General features: G+C 38.5%; 1 protein-coding gene across 1 annotated transcript in view; it reads left to right on the top strand.

The window, feature by feature from the left end:
* The window catches only part of zmat4a (zinc finger, matrin-type 4a), a 132,105-nt gene that overhangs the window by 12,440 nt on the left and 102,277 nt on the right, over positions 1-17,388 (top strand). The window contains 1 exon segment of the mRNA XM_067522309.1: positions 11,297-11,398. Within this exon segment, the coding sequence (XP_067378410.1) occupies positions 11,297-11,398 (102 nt within the window).

Below are 17,388 nucleotides of genomic sequence, written 5' to 3'. Positions count from 1 at the left end.
GTCGTGACATCATCATCAAGGACAAACTCAATCCCCACTGCTGGAATAGAGACAGAAGAAGAACTATAGAGTTACTAAACAGGAAATATGTTCTGTCAACTTTCCAAGATGGTGCTTTAAACTGTTTGCTATATCTGTAATTACATTAATACGGCCTATTTCATTATCATCTTGGCAGAGGTCTCTAGTTTCTTGGATGGGTGGGAACTTGTATAAATGTCTTTAGCGACATTCATTCTTTTCCTCCACGGCAAGAACAGCCACCTTAACCCAAGCCTAACCTGCCCAGAAAGCATGGGAAAATTCCAGTTGTTCACACACTTAACTTGACTGTAGCTCAGTCCTAATTGTGCCAAAAAAAAAGGCATTTGGGATTCATTTCGAGATTAATTCTTGTCCCAGTTTCCTGGAGTTGCTAGTAAAAATAACTAAAAGGTCTGCACTTTTCTACCTATTGGCACTCAAAGCGCTTTACACTGCTTCTTATTCACCTATTCGTAATCACAATCACACACACACTCACACACCGATGGGGGAGCTGCTATGCAGCTGGCCAACACTCACCGGGACGTTGTGGTTCAGTGTCTGTTCACTGTCTCCAAGCAATTGGAGACAGCTGCACGTTTGTGTGCTTGGATATTGTCAACAGGCCACAGTAATGGCAGCTGCAGCAGGTTACGACAACATGACAAAAGTAAAGAAAGGAGGTTGTGTTACCTTAGTGATATGGAAAGTCAGACATCTCAGCTCCTCTCTCTTTTACTTGTCATTGTGTGCAGGCTTCACATTTAAAAAAATGGTGCTGTGTCTACATGTACCTTCAACTACCTGTTACCAACCATTACTTTGTGATGCTGCACTGTTGCATTCAGGTACATTAAATAGTGTAGGTCACCTGTGTTTTGGAACCTTTCATAGTCAAATATGCAGTTATTATATGTGGATGGTACTTTTATGGTTGTACAGTTGTGTTATGTTTTTCTTTATTTATATTGCACATTTGGCCCTTAGTTACTGGAATAAATATAATAATATTAAATATATTATTAATAGTGTAATTATTATTGAAGCAATAATGTGTTAGAAATAAATAATGAGAATCTATTTTTACACAAAATGTACACATTTTATAGTAAACACATGCTTCAGAAAGGAATAGATTAGCAGTGACTGGCAATTTAACATGGTCCAAAACATGTCACTGGTGATGAAAAATGAAAAATCTAAAAAATGTTATTCTAAATCAACTGCAAAATTACCCGAACTTGGACTGGAAGCTGGAATAGAAAACTCATAGTAAAGCTTTTATCATACCGATGTTTTTTTTTTTAGGAGCTTCACTGTAAGTCTCTGAGATGAATCCAATCAATTGGACAGTAACACAATACTTACTGTCCACTGCAGCTGCTGCCGTCTGTCTCTCCGCTATTTTTGAAAATAACATTGAACATGATTAACGAAGTTAAAATTAAGTGAATTTTCGAGCTGTGTTTCTGTGAATCCAGTGGTACTCGTACAGGTACTCGGTAAAGGGCCAGTCTAGCCAGTCGAAAACCAGTTGAATAAAGGGTTAAGGATTGCTCTCAGTCATAACTTTAAAATGCCTTTTTTTCTCTTTTTACAGCACAGTGCTTTGTGCTTTAGCTTTCTGACAGTTTAATGATGGAGAGAACTGTCTGGGGCTGAGATGCCACAACAGTTTCTCACAAGAGGAATCAGAGGTTTCTGTGTGGGAGGTAGAGAGTCACCCCATGTGAATCCAGTAGCACTCCAAATTAAATTAACCAAGGAGGAGACAGCACATTTGGCTATTATATTGCTCTGGTTCTAAGGGATCATTGCTCAGTGTAGAAGAAGGTTTAGTGGTATTAGGCAGAGGTAGGCATCGCTGCAAAGACAGCGTTGTAAAACAAAAAAAAACAAAAAAATCATTTTTATCCTGTCACTTTTCATTGCTGTCTGCAGTGGATCAAATAGTTCATTTATTCAGTAAAAACTGAAATTCGATACAGATATTTATGTTTCTGGAAACAATATATATTTATGGGAATAAAGCAATTAATAAATGATTTGCTGGTTTTTATGTGCTTTTGTGCATCCGGTGTCCGATCATTGGAGAACATTTACATACTGTTGTTTAAAATAAAGAATGTAGGTTTTAAATTTAGAAATGTTTGTCAAACATTCTGTGATGAGTGTAGTTACTGCAGGTCATAATTTTTAGTTTGACAGCATGTATATAGGCAAATAAGCTCCAAACTGCACCTGACTAACTCTAATAAGTTTAACTGACAGCTGGTCCAGCTGAGCCACTGTCATTAGAAACAGACTCTGCTACAGATGGCGTTTCTGAGTAAAGGACGTCTAATGTCTCTTATACACACATTTCCTCAATTTCTCTTGCAGTTCATTATCCCGTCTGTGTGACTAAAGTTACAGCATTATGAAACTTTTTATGGTTGTGTTTAGGAACTGGCACAGCAGGCTCTAAACAAAAATCAGCGTTTGCACATGGCACCAAATCATTACATTCCTGACAAAATGAGAATTGCATTTGCAGTGTGTTTGCATAGGAACCTGATTTTATTTGGAGAATGGATTCATGCTGCTTATGTGAGAGTTAAGTTGCTTTTATCTACCAGTCTTCTCATGGAGTATTGGCTCTTAATTTAGCCTTTCTTAAAATGCATCTGATGTATTAACCCATCGTAACTGCTGCTGCATCTTGTAAACTGCTTGCTATAACAGACAATTAATTCAGGCTAATGAACAAATGCACAAGGGGAAAACACAACAACAATATACTATCTATATCTTGAGCGATGTATACACATATCAAACAAAGAGCTGATTGGTTGATGTCGTCAATTTGGCAGGTGGGAATGAAATGGAAATAGAAAGAAAACCAAGAGGAGGAAGAAACAGAAAGATGAAGCAGCTAAACGTTTAACTTCCATCAAAGATTATGAGCTTGATTTCACCTCATATTAGCAAAACAATTCTTAACAACTATTGACAAATGTGATGATTTTCACATAGTGACATCTGGTCAAAAGCTATGGCAGCGCATTGCATTCACCAAAGGAAAAAAATAATTGAGACCCTATCTTGTATTACAAGACCTGGATCTCATGATTATGACTTTATATTTATGATCTCATAAATATAAGAATGTTTCAGAACCTGCCTTAGAAGAATCAGGTTTTTAAGATGTCTTCAGTATCACAGTAGTTCAGTGACAGTACCTCCAAAACTCTATAGTAAAATGGAAGTGTCGATAGATAATTCGGTGGACTTTCCAAAATGTCAACAAGCGAGGTTCAATTTGCAACATATAGTATAACGCATATTTCAACACATACTATATGTTTGTTCTGAAGCAGGAATTTGAAGGTGACACTTTGGAACTTGCCTGACAATCATCACGCTTGAAAGTTTCCTTCATTGATAACAGGAAATCCATAAGTTATCTGTACGTCTAATGGTACAAAGTGAAAATGAACTCTTAATAGTTAATTTGGCACATTTAATGAACCAAACTGTAAACGTATAGGCTAAAACTGAGGCCAAGTTGAGGCACACTTCCTGTTTCCCTTCACACAACATTTAATCTTTAATAATTTTGGACATTAGGATGTCCAGCAAATTTATAGTGTTTATTCGTCGCTATTTGAGACGACAATGGCATCATGGTTGACGGTAACCTAATTAAATTCTTAATTCTCAATGTTATATAGGGGAATTAAGGACTTACTGAATATGATCATCAATCAACATCAATTTACCTGTTTCATTTTTGACATAGTATTTTGAAAATATCACATTTAACATTATAAGACTTACTCTTCTTCTTTTCCTTTCAGCTGTACTCATTCCTGATCCTGTCCATCCTCGTCAATCCCAAAGAGAACCTCAACATCTTAAGCTCTGCTACCTCCAGCTCTGCCTCCTGTCTTTTCTTCAGTGCAACTGTCTCTAAGCCGAACAACATCTCTGGTCTCACCACCGTCTTGAACACATTTCCTTTCATTCTCGCTGATAATCTTTTATCACGCAACACACCTGACACTTTTCTCCACCCGGACTTTTTGAAGTATTGAAAAATGTCTGAACTACTACTGAACTACCGTGATACTGAAGACATCCTAAAAACCTGATTATTCTAAGGCAGGTTCTGAAACATTCTCATATTTATTAGATCCCTAAGTCATAAATACGAGACCCTTATCTTTTAAACACGAGATCCGGATCTCGTAATCACAACATAAGGTCTTTAATTTTTTTTCTTACTGTTTATCTTCAGTGTGCTGCCATACAGAGCCACAAGTGTGACTATACATTTTTTTATAATCGATCGATGAATCCACAGCCTGCCTTTTAAAATCAGAAAAAAAAGTCTGTTTAGATTTAATCTTGGTTCTATGATATTTGATAGTAGAATTAATTACATTTTAGTCAGAATCTGATTGTGATGGGCACAGAGAAGAAAATACAATCAGTTTGAATGTAGTTTAAATATTCAATTATCTTACGTGATGAAAACAATTGCAGTCTGTGGAGCTGGTGATCGGAATTCAGTGTCTGAACTGTCCTTAGTAAAAGAAACACATGCTGGAAAGGCCAGTACGAGTCCAGCTCATCTGTGCAGGCATTTGTCCAGTTTCCCAGCTTAACACCCTCCCTAATGAATTGCAGCTGACCTTTTATAGCTGGAACATCTGCTGGGCACTCACTGCTGTGACCCCTCCTCTTTCGGCGCCGCACTTCATCCCTCCCATTGTTTCATCAGTTTTGGGTTTTTATTTTTTATTTCTTTTCACATTTATTTCTTTTTTGTGTTTCAAGCTCTGCACGTCTTGCTTCATCTCGGTTCCTGTTGCCTCATCATAGTCAAAGACACACGGTAAACAGTGTTGACCTGATGTGAGAAACAAGCTGCCTCCGTGCTAATTTAATTGTCAACATGATGCGTGCTGCATTGTTCGCTGTATGACTTCTCTGTCCTGTGTTTCTCCTTTACCAAAGCAGCTATATGGAGATCGTAATGAGCTCCTGGTGCTGCCTGCCTGGAATAAAGTTGACAGCAGCTGCTCTGATCAGATACTGATGATTGAATTGTGTAGAAAACCCCCTGTTGGTTTACGATTGCTATGCCCCCCCTTATCCAATTACACTTGGCGAAAATTAATATTTTTTCTCAGCATCTCATTTAGAGGAGTGTCAACCTCTGGCAATTATAGCGGTGTATCTGACAGTAAAATCCATTAACTTAATGAATTGATCGCCAAGGAGAGAGATGTGTTAATTCAGTGAAGGTTGCTGTCTGGAGAGCTGTATTTCAGGAGGACTTTGCCTGCTGCCCTCCCTGTGCTGCTGAGTGACATAAATGTGCAGGACAAGGTGAGACTGCTACTGTCAAGTTGTGGTTAAAAGATTAATCCGGTTTATTACCACTTTAAGGTTCTTTTTTTTTAAAGTTTTGTATGGTGGCCCTGAGAGCTCATCCAGAAAACAATTGTCTTTATATCAGTTTGGCAACGAAGAAACGTGCTTCAAAAACCACGACACAACCAAAGGAAGAACATGCACTGCAAAAGCGGAAAACAGAAAGGAAATGACAATGGAAGCAACTAAAAATACATCGACAAACCTAAACGTCCGTCAGTTTTTAGTGGCCCCTGGAGAGATTGCAATGACAGTCGTTTACAATAGTTCTGGAGGACACAAAAAAGACACAACTGGGACACTGGATGCCATAGGTTCTGATGCTGGCTCTCCCACAGTGGGTTAGGAAATGAGCTGAATAACACATAAGTTTTCAGATTTTTTTTTTTTAAACAATACTCCTTATGACTACTACCTGGTGTTTTGCTGCTTATTTTCTCGTTTGGTTGTGTTGTAGCATTTTCTTGAAGCTGCGTTGTGAAATTGATGAAGTAGTTTGTTTTTTTACATTTGGTTATGTTTTGTCAATTTGCAGTGCTCTGATTTTTTTATCAAGTTAATAACTAATATCGGCAGCAGTAATATAAGAACAGGAGTATGTGGTTGCAGAAAATGGTGGGATACCTGCCTTGGCAGAAAGTAATGGATATTAGGCACAAAATGTTAATTCTGGTAGATGCTGGACATTGAGACAAAGATAGACTGAGCTAGGCAATAAGTTTCAGAGGACACGGTGAGGAGGCCATTGGCTTAAAGGTGATAGGCCCCAGAAATGACAACTTCCAATTCCGAGATTCAAAATGCCTCTTAACGGAACAGTAAGGGAAACTGTAATATTACTACCTAAATGACCTTTTTAGTGCATTTAGCTGTTTGCAGAATAAAGATTTGTGTTGTTGTGAGTGGGACATGTTGATACCAGGTTTAAAAGTGCAAGTGATCCTAGGGGTTGTTACAATCACTATTAATGCATGTATTTCAGCATAAATATCTGATGCTGTGGGATGAGAACAGCAAGTAATAAACTTTTTAGGCAACAAAAGCACTTTGGTTGATTAGCGAAAGACTGTGGTTTCTTTTAAAGGTGAATAAACAGGTGTAATATTTTTTCCAACAGGCCAGACCACACTCTTTCCCTAACTTTAACCAAGAGCTGTGCCTGCCTAAAAATGGCATAAATAAATAAATACATAAATAAATATCTTATAAAGATCATATTACTTTACCAAAAAAAAGTCATTTGAAATCTACGTTGTGAAAAACCAACAGCCTCACAAACTCCTGAAGCGGTTTAACAAACAGTCTTTAAATATAATTAAAATCCCTCATGTGATGTTTGCGCTTGTCAGATTCTCTGGCAGAGGCAAATGGGTTCTAACCTATTTATCCAGAGTTTGAACTTTCTAACCATTCAGAACCGTGTAACCATCCATAACGCGTCCACCCACAAACCTAGAAGCAGTTTTTCCCAGTTTGATAACTACTAGTTTGTGTATGAACAGTAATTGTGTAACATTAATAGTGAATCCCTTCACTTTACATGCTGACAACAGCTTGCATCAACGACAGTGGCTACAACAACACCGCTTCCTGGCCACCAGCATTATGATGCATTATTGAGACATATTAGGAAAATAAACTGTTGATTTATCGCCTTTATCTGTGGCAACAATTTAGTTGTTGTAATACTAGAGTTTTGTTCCTGCATCTCCTTGCTGCTGCTGCTGCTGCTGTAGCCGCTAGTGCTTCTTAACAGAACTTAGTGCAATTAATCATTCATTTCCAGCATCTGTGCAAAGTTGCTAAAAACAGGCACTGAGGCCCAAAACTGGCAAAAGCTGGCAAAGCTGTTAAAGCCGCTCAATAACGTTGCTTGTCCTGTAGAATCTGGACAGGACACAGCACACGCTCTCGAGTGACTATACGACTGAGGGGGGAGAGTTGCGATGCTGATTTATTTATTTCTTCCTTTGCTTTGTGTCTGCACACATTGGTGCCTCAGACATGTTTTATCCTTGTGAGGGTGCAGAGGGGCATCAGCTCACAAGCAGAGTCCCACCTCTATGTAACTTATTCCCTGCCAAGGTCCTGGAGAGGTGAGGCTACTGTAAATGCTGAAGATAGAAAACGAATTTCTCCTTGAAGGTCATCCTGCTGTTGGTTAATTTCAGCAGAATTATACAGTCACAGCAAGCTACTGTGGTTATCCCGCTGATGGAAAGCGTGCACAATATAATAAGAGCTCACCAAACCTGCAATTGTCCCAGGTATTAAGTCTGCACTGCTTACAGGGCTACCAGAGGTTACGTAACACTTTATTTTTATAATGATATTACATATTCTGGTGACAATTGGTTTTAGTTTAAGGTAACTACACAGCTACACTCATATCATTATCCATCCACATCCCAGTCTAACAGCAAAAAATACAATAGCTCTGTTGGTCAATCAGCAGCTGTGAAATTTAAAGATACCACCATTTTCATATGACTGTAGTTTCTGGCAGAAATAAACAAGAATAAAAGCAAATAAATGACTTTACATTAAATTACATGGAAAGGGTTAAGAGAGCTTTTCTAATGACAAATATGCACTTTATTTTTATAATCTACATTCAGTGAACATAAAGCAAGTTTAGTTTATTAGTTTGTTTGATATTGCCAGAAGATTGTAGGAAAGCAGCACTCGGATGGCAACACCTTTTAGACAAACCACATTACAGTTGAAAACCTGACCTGCACCCGTGTTAGGTCACTGTAACAATGAATATTACTTTCTTAATATTATTTTTGGGGAGCAGAAGTAAGAAAAATCTTTGATTCGTTGTATTGGCGTATGTCGGCTAAACCAGAATATTTTGGATGGATGTTCAGTGAATAGGGAGGAAAATTCTATTGTTTTCTTTGTACAGTTCATTTTGTTGTTAGGATGCTGGGGGTTGGGCTCCTTGATGATTTTCCCAGCTTCCCTTGTCTACCTCTGAGTGTAGAGGTCCTGCATGAAAGGCAATTTAGACCTTGGGAAGTGCTGGGCCACTTTCATGACTCTCTGAAGAATGTTCTGGTCCTGCTTCGAGCGGCTCTCATGCCAGACTATGATGCAGCCAGAGAGGAAACTGTTGATTATGAACCTGTATTTGCAGAGTATCCTTTTATTTCATGCCAACCCTTGTCAGTTTCCTATAGAAAGAAAATGAGCTGGTTTGCCGTCTTAACAACTGATTCGATGTAGGTTGTCCACTTGAAGTCCTTACTTGTCTGTCTCCTACAAATTACGTTCCTATAAAACTAAACTCCAAACACGATTACAGTTTTTTAGCGAACGTAATTATTGTGTTCTGATGCAACGTCTTTTTAGAATGAATGAAACTGTTCTTTTATTAAAGGAAAGGGAGCTGCCAGGAGGTGGTTGGGAAGGGTGGTGGATGTAAACTATCAAGCCAACGACCCGCAACAACCCGAACCACTGACTTTAGGGTCAGAGTAAGATTGTAGATGTGTTTCAAAGAGATAAAACACTTTTGTGTAAAACGGCTGTTAGATTTTTCTCTATTACACCAGCCCTTGATCTTCCTCAGGCTCTAACCAGCTCCTGTAGATGCCTAATCACAACCATAAAACGCTTTAATAATGCTGTCAAACATACTGGACATTGTACTTCAGGATCGCGTATTACGGCTTTCCAGGAAAACATAATCGCATTGGCAGTGTAGTTGTATAGGAACTTAATTTTTAGGAGACATGGTTAAGTCCAACACCATCTCACCATTTCACCACCTCCTACACATGTAGAGAACACACACAAACCTTTTCATGTTTGTGAGAAATATTTTGGCTTTTCTTCCCGTGGCATCCAGGGTGTTTAGTTAAGGGTAATGGCACAAGTTTTGTTATAAATAAGTTCTGTATTAACATTAATTATGTTTTCATAGTAGAAACATCGCTTGCTGGATTGCCACAATGAGCATAGCACAGTTCACTGAATTATTCTTTACCAGCAATGGGTCACACATCTGTAATAAGAGCATTGGAACAACTGTCATGGTAACAGAAACAGACTGTTATGGTGAAGCCAATTGTTCACAGCCACTGCAGATATAAATACATATTTAAAATAAGCTATCATCAGTTTATAACTAATATATTAGGGCCTCATATTGTGGTATTATACAGTATTGATGGTGCTCCTGATTAAAAATGCCTAAAACATGTCATTTTGTCATCTGTTATGTTTGTTAGGTTTTTTTATAGAGCAGATACAGATCCTATTTATCAAACACATCAATGCACATCACCTCTGCAACCTTTACATTTTTTTAAATGTGGAATTTGTTTTTTCTCCCCCGAGTGCATTTAGTGAAGCCAAATCTCCAAGACACCTGTTTGAATCTGTTTAAAACCTTTTGCAAACCTTCTTCCTGATCCTGGTTTCACATTCTCTTTCCCTGCCCTCTTCAACAGATAAACACGGAATGCAGAATGTCAGTCTCCTGCCCCATTTTTACCCCGTTCATGAACAACACCCAGACATATTGAAACTTTTTTACTTGGAACAGGAACTTACTGCAAACCTGAAGGGAGCATTTCATTGTTGTTTTTTTTTTTTTTTGCAGAAAACAAAATCTTTAGATTTTGAGTTGCTGCTTCACACTCAGGTTTAAAATGTCCCAGTTAACACTGAATGTCACAGTTTAATGAAGCCAACAGCCAACAGACCTTCACTGACTCTAATTAATCTACAATTAAAATTAAAACATTAACTTTAAATATTTTAAGTCACCTGGTCTCACTTCACTTAAACCCTCTGCTGTCATAGTTTTCATATTTATTATTTAGTGTACTTGTAGCTCCAGGTGGAAAACAACATGTGGGAAGTGGCTCCAACCCACCGAAGTCATCATTTATTTACACAGGGCATCATCAGGGGAAAATGTGGGAAATACACTGTGCACCCTACAGTTTATAACATTCAATAAATGCATAAAGTCACAGTAGAGCTCTTACTTATGTACTTAATGTTAAAATTCCACAAACAGGAGTCTTAGCTTTACAAGCTGATTAGTTTTTGAGAAACTGAATTCAAACAAGTTGGACCAAATCTGCCTGTACAGTATGTCCACACCACCTCAGTTCTCATCTGTCCTGCTGCTTTTAATGAAGTGGTGTCAAAGTAAATGAGGATGGGTTGAGCCTGACTGCCTCCAAATATGAAATGTGAGACCCTAATGGAAGCCGGGCTGAATTAGTAATAGAAAGCAGAGATGCCTCAGCCGTGTCCGTGGGAATGGAAATAAAAGCCTTTTATAGATGTCTATCCCTGAGTCTCTTATTTCTCTGAGTGCAGTCATATATTCAATTAAACGTTTGGGAAAAACTCCGTGTGATTTGTCCTTGTTATTAATTTATCGACGTAAAACATAATTCTGGCTTTGTGGCAGAAAATTTACTGCCACAAATGGTTTCTCTGACTCGTTGCTTGCAAAAGCTGCTCAGCATCTGCCACTAACTGAGATTCTTGAGGTAATGAAATATTGATTAACAGCAATGAAAGTGCGGAATGAGATTTCTGTCTACTTCCTCTATTACATTTAGGTCGGTTTGCCTTTGATCCCTGCAGACCAATGAAGCAAAGTTGCATGATAGTGACAACAGAAACCTAGTGGCTTTTCCGTGTGAAAAGCAAACCTTGCAGACTTTTCCATGAATGTCTTTGTCGGCACTTTTTCTACTAGTGAATAAGGTCCAGGGCTCCAACTTTCAGTACCAGGACATCACACACTGCGTCTTAGTGCACATTTGCGGCAACGTGCGTCCAGGTCAGTAACCACATCTGCTTTTGTCTCTTTCTCCAGATGAAGTCAACAGAAGTAGACCAAGGGCTCTTCACAGACAGCTACTGCAAAGTGTGCAGCGCTCAGCTCATCTCCGAGTCCCAGAGGGTCGCCCATTATGAGGTGAAACCCACCCCCACCCCCACCCCAAACACACACAGCAGTCTCATCAACATTACCTCACATGACTCTGCACTACTTTTAATAGAGTTGGTGAAAGCTCATATTGTTTTGGCTCCATCCTGAGAGACCCTTGGCTCATCTACACCTGCTTACACACTCTCAATAAACATGACAGACCTACCTTTAACATGTCATTCCTGGTATTCTGTAGAAAAATATGCAGGAAATGAATAAGTAATAACAACCAACATAGAACTTTTACATTTTACAGTATATTTTGTGGCACCCTGTTCTCACAGCTCTCACTTTGCGCTGCAGAATGTGTGAACACAGACTTTAGACATGGCAACCAAAGTCTGAGAAGCCAGAAAACAATAAAAACACTAAAATCATTTTTATTTACCGAACAATATACTGCCACAGAATGATAACCAGTAACTGTCTGTCACGATACTCGTGTGTTTTGGCTGCTTGTTAAAGCCATATATAAAAAAATGCTGACATATGTAAACCAATCAGACATAACATTATGACCACCAATACAGTGGCTCTGCCATGAATTCTACTTCTACAAGGTTATAATTTCTCAGTTTTGAGCATTAAACTTTCAGAAAGGTGATAATTCTACTATTTGTTTATTTTGAGGTCAAATAAACATATAGTAAAGAGAAATATCGCTGTCATTCACGTCTCTTCGTATATTTACTACAACATGTAAATATTTTTATAATTATAACCCAAGTTCCGGAAAGCTGACAATTCCACAAAGTCAAAGTGGGTAGTGGAGTCATACTGGTGTGGTGGTTCTAATGTTTTGGCCACTGTATTTGACATGAGTGACTTGGTGTGTTGCCTGGGTGCAGTCACTATTGTAAAGACCATGAAACAAAGTACTGCAGGTTTTCACTTGCATTAGTCTGATTGGCACCAGCTGGTTCATTCATACCAGCTGACTGTTATTGAGGTGTTGAACCTGCCACTTTAATCACAGTAAGACAGTTTAATTCATGTTTATGACTTTTACTGCGTGATTTCACTTGTTCACTGGACACATTTGTTTACATGGAGCACGGAGTACAAATGAGAAATAACCTGCTGTTCCCAAAAGCGACCAAAGACCAATCCGCGGTAAGATATCTTTCTGTTTTGATCATGAAAGCAAGGTAACAAAAAGAAAAGAAAAAAAAGTTGAAAGATCACGAAACACTTCAGGCTGTGTTCCTTGGTAGCATTGATGTAGTAGAGCTTAGACTGTTTGTTTCAGTATTTGTCTGTTTTTATGTAGAAATACATTGTTTTCATGGCTTTCTGTGGAAGTACAATACAGGACGAGCATTATAGTATTAATGTAGTAATAATATTACATTACACTTGTATAATAGTACTAGTAGGATTACAAACTAATAATCTAGTGATTTGCTAATGTCAACTTTGTTGCAGCTGCACCTCAACTTCCTGTTCACAAAGTCCTTTGGGTGTTTTGAGTTTATAGTTTGTTCTTGAAATCCGTGACTGAGTTGAACACCTGTTTCCCTCCCAGTATCAGCTTCTATAGAAAAGGCCCAAAAAGTGCATTAGCACAGGGGCAGGAGTTAGAAAGCAATGTCCTGTCTGCACAAGTATCAAGAAGGCTCCTTTAAGTGTAGTCCATGTCAGACCTTCAGCTTCCTCCCTCTCTGTTCAACTCACTAATATCAGCTGTTGATTTTCACTGATCCAAATCCTGGTACGCAAACAGTCTCTGAGCAGTTTAGCATAATGCTGAGTACATTACCACCTCAGACGACCTGCTTCAGAATTAATTTACCACTGGATCGAGACCACTTGGAGACTTAAGGTCTCAGTGTGGTTGTTCGATCTCCACCCAAGAACAATTGCTGTGTTGCACATCTTCCTGAATGAATTGTTCCGAGGGGAAAAATGAACCATTATCTGATTCAGCTGAACTAAACAATCAAGTTTAAATACACCCTTAGAAGTTTACAGTCACAAAAGTGTCCAACCATTTGCTATAAACGGTCAGCTTTGCCCCCCACTGTCGGCCACTGCAGGCCACTGAAGAAAACTTTATATACTTTGTGTACTGAACACACCTCTTCAGTCATCTCAAGGACAGACAGGACAAAGAGAGCCAAATGGCTGCTCTTCTCACGCTGAGCCTCGTCAGATTGTGGACCTGCCTGTCTCGGCAGATGCTGCCGCTCACTCACTGTCACTTTGAGTTTCAAGACCAACTGCAGGCCTGCTGCTGTTGGACATCTACAGTAATAAGAGCTGAAAGGACTCATGAAGACTGTGGTCCACTCTGATGCATTACCCAACTGCAGCTGTTCTTTCATTCCTTAGATGCTCGAGGAAAAATATGTGAGACCTTGGGTTTAACATTTGTATGGACTTTCAACTGTTGCCCACTGTGACGGTGTCACTTTTTTTCAAGGTTTGCATTACTTTCTTTGAGTTCACTTTTCTTAACAAGTCAAACTTTATTCCGTGTGAGGTGTAAAAGTACTGCCCATGGGTAAAACGAGAACTGCTTTGTTTTTTTAGGGTGTGACAGGAGACAGGAAGAGGCTGCACCAAACCAAATCAAATATTCATTTTGTTATTGTGTGGCGGATGCGGAATACAGCGCTTGGCCTGTAGCCTGCTGGAGATGGGACATATTTAGATTCTTTTTTAGCACAGTTAGGGTCTAATGCAACCTGACATGTTTGGGTCAGGGTGGTGACAAATGGGAACAAAAGTGTGTTCAAACTTAACTTTCTTTCAGACGGAGTTTACTGTGGCGAAAAGTTCATTCAGTTATGTATGTAAACTGTAGATTTGTCTATAATTATTCCTCCAGAACTGTATTTGAAGATTCACACTTCAAAGACATGACAGGAGAATCGGTCGGACTGCTTTGCCGAATATTGAGGCTGTGATATGTCTTTGAACAGAAACCTGAGCTAATTGATTTTCGGTGCTTAGAACTTAAGCTAATTGAGTTGCAGAACATCTTATATTAGAAATGTGAACACGGGTGCAGCTGCTGTGGTGAAACCAACAAAGACGGACAGTGCAGGCCTCAGTGAGCTTCAGACAAAATGCTCGCTGGAAGTTTAAATGTACCTGAAGCCCACCCTTAAATTAGACACTCAGAAGAGGATGCCTGGATATAATTAGTCAGTTTATATGACCCCAGTCCTCAAGATTGTTGTAGGGTCGGCTAAAGTGAACCAAATGAAAATTGGATCCTGTCTTTACTGTACTTGCTTGTCTTTGCTCACTGCAGCCTGCACTCAATGGAAACCGAGCTCCCCAGCACACACATTTCACTGTATGTGCGAGTGACAATCAGAGTGTGTGAGAAAACTATTATTAGTTATAAGAAAGTGTTCTGCAACTTCAGACAGAAACACTGCTGCCTATGCTGTTTGACTCGCTCGATCTCAAATATCCCATCAGCTAGAACGCAGCAGTGGCAACATAAGTGGGGTCTTGCTTGATATAAAATCATAATAATTCAATTAGGAATTAGCTTGAATATTTAATTTGGCTTGAATGGCCAATAGTAGAGGACTATGTTTCTCAGACTAAACTGTTTCAGCTGATCAAATCAAATACAGCATAAAACAAAGGCGACTTAACCAAAGTTTATCCAACACTAATGTGAACTTAAAAAGTAGTTTAGGTTTGGATTTTAACTAGGCCACTAGGCCACATTTGATTTTTTTTTTTTTGCCATTTTGAGGTCAACTTACTTTTATTCTTGGGATCACTGTCTTGCTGCACAGCCCAGCTGCAACTAGGTTACAACTCACAGACTGATGACTCAAAATTCTTCTTCAGACAATTATGTTTCATTCAGTTGTCTCCATGTCACTGACACAGCAAACCATCCCCACACATTCACACTGCCGCTACGATGCAAGTATAAGAACATCATGCGGTTCTTTTAGTTAAATTCTGTGTTTTTCTGGACCTCTGACTTCCAAATGCTTTAACTTTTGATTCATCAGTTCACAGAAGATAGTCCTGAAAGGTTTGAGGATCATCTGGACGTGTTTTAGCAGAATTAAGTCAAGTCTAAATGTTCTTTTTTTATCTCACCACTATCCCATGATTCTGTTTCTACATCAAGTTTTTCAGATAGTCATGGGAGTCATGAAAACTGACTTCTATTGAGGTGAGAGAGGCCTGCAGTTCTTTGAACGCTTTCCTTGGATCTTTTGTGACTTCCCGGTTGACACGTCAACAGTCTTCTTGGACTAATTTATTATAGTTGGCGACATTTGGAAGGTTCACTATTTTGTTCTTTCTTTCAAGTCTTCTCCATTTGTTGATAGCGTCTTTCACTTGGGATCTTTTAAGTTCCAGAGTCCAACAAACATTTCTTTTACTGTTCTGAGACTGATGGATTGTAGTGATTAGTGGCAAAAAAGAAAAAATCCTTAAAAGAATGTTCAAATGACTGGCAACAGCAGCTGCCAAACGAAAATACGTAAAATCCTAATTTAAATGTAGCGCAAAACCCGTAAGTGTAAAGAAATGTGAGGGGGTTGGAAACTTAAATACAAATGAAGAAGAGACCACTTCGTTCTACAGCTGTGTCTACACAGATAGCTTAACGTGAGCACCACGTTCGGAGAGCAACAGCAGTCTTCGTGCCTACAAAGGAGATGTTGGGGTGAAAACCAAAGTGAAGTTCTCAGGGCTCAATACACCATCACTGGCGACATGAATAAACACAGGCAAAGATGCTACAGAAAGTTCAAATTCTTCTGGTGTAGACACACTTTTACAGTCCTCTCCAAAAGCACAAGACTACCAAGCTAATTCATTTGTATTTGCTGTAAAATTAATACATTTGGGTTTGAGATTGACAGATGCTCTGCACATGTTGAGAGAAATGCCCGTTTGATGTGCAACCCGATGTTTTATTTATTTTTAAGGCATGGAAATTTTGATTCATTTGATAAGAGATGTGCTGTCCTCTCTTTTATTAACCATATTAAGGTGATAATACCATCAAAGAACCATCTGAAGTGTATTCTCATATCCATAATTTGATCTTAAAACCAAATGTCTTCAGCATACAGCAAAATCTATGTCTAGCACAGGCATAAAAATATGAACTTTGTATGTACACTGAGGTTTATAAAGACTGATTTATTTATTTTTTGTTTGTCAAAAAAATTAGTTATATTTTCCTGTGGAACCAAAATGCTGCTGTATTTGTCTCTTGGCTTTCTTTTATATTGTTTTCCACAATGTTGCCAACACCTGGGGGCTCTCTATACCGTACGCCTATGATAAAAAATGTGGTCAAACCTTACAATGTCTTAATTTAATATCCTTACTTTACAGTTTATTAATAAGTAGCATCAAATCATACCACAAAAGGTCACTGAATCTTTGCCAGAAGTAATAGTGCAATGTAACAAATTAAGAAAAATCCTCCTCCAGATTTCCAGTAATCAGCATACAGTATCATTGAAATGTCCCTAATTAGTAGGACTTAATATTTTCACTACTGGGGAAAAGGTCTTACACATATACTTATTGTCATTGAAGCACTAAAGGGCTCAGACCTAATACTTCACTTAAATATAAAGTTTGCAAAGTGGTCAGTTTACTTTTAAAATTTTAGATACTGTAGTTGATACTTAATAGTATTGGATCTGGCTCTCTGTTGGTTGCCTGCTGTCCCTAAAAACCTTGTTCCACTGCTTGATCTAAAAATGTAATCAAGACTTTTGACATTAGCAGTTATCAGCGTTAAAAAAGAAATGAAAAAATGAATCAGAAAAAAACAGCTATTCATACACAACAGCTTTTACGCATCACGCCTATGGAAACAGGAAAGCAAACTACACACAATCATCAAGTTACAAGAATAATACACTATTATCCATATAGTTCGTTTATGAAATGTGATTTTGTAGTTTTGTAGCCACCTGGAGTCCCAGAATCCTACAAACATTTCTATAAGTTATATGTTTTTTCTA

This window comes from Channa argus, chromosome 11, assembly GCF_033026475.1.
Source record: "Channa argus isolate prfri chromosome 11, Channa argus male v1.0, whole genome shotgun sequence".
NCBI classification, from domain to species: domain Eukaryota; kingdom Metazoa; phylum Chordata; class Actinopteri; order Anabantiformes; family Channidae; genus Channa; species Channa argus.
Note: the sequence above shows the minus strand (reverse complement) of the source record. Positions and strands in the feature narration are given on the sequence as shown.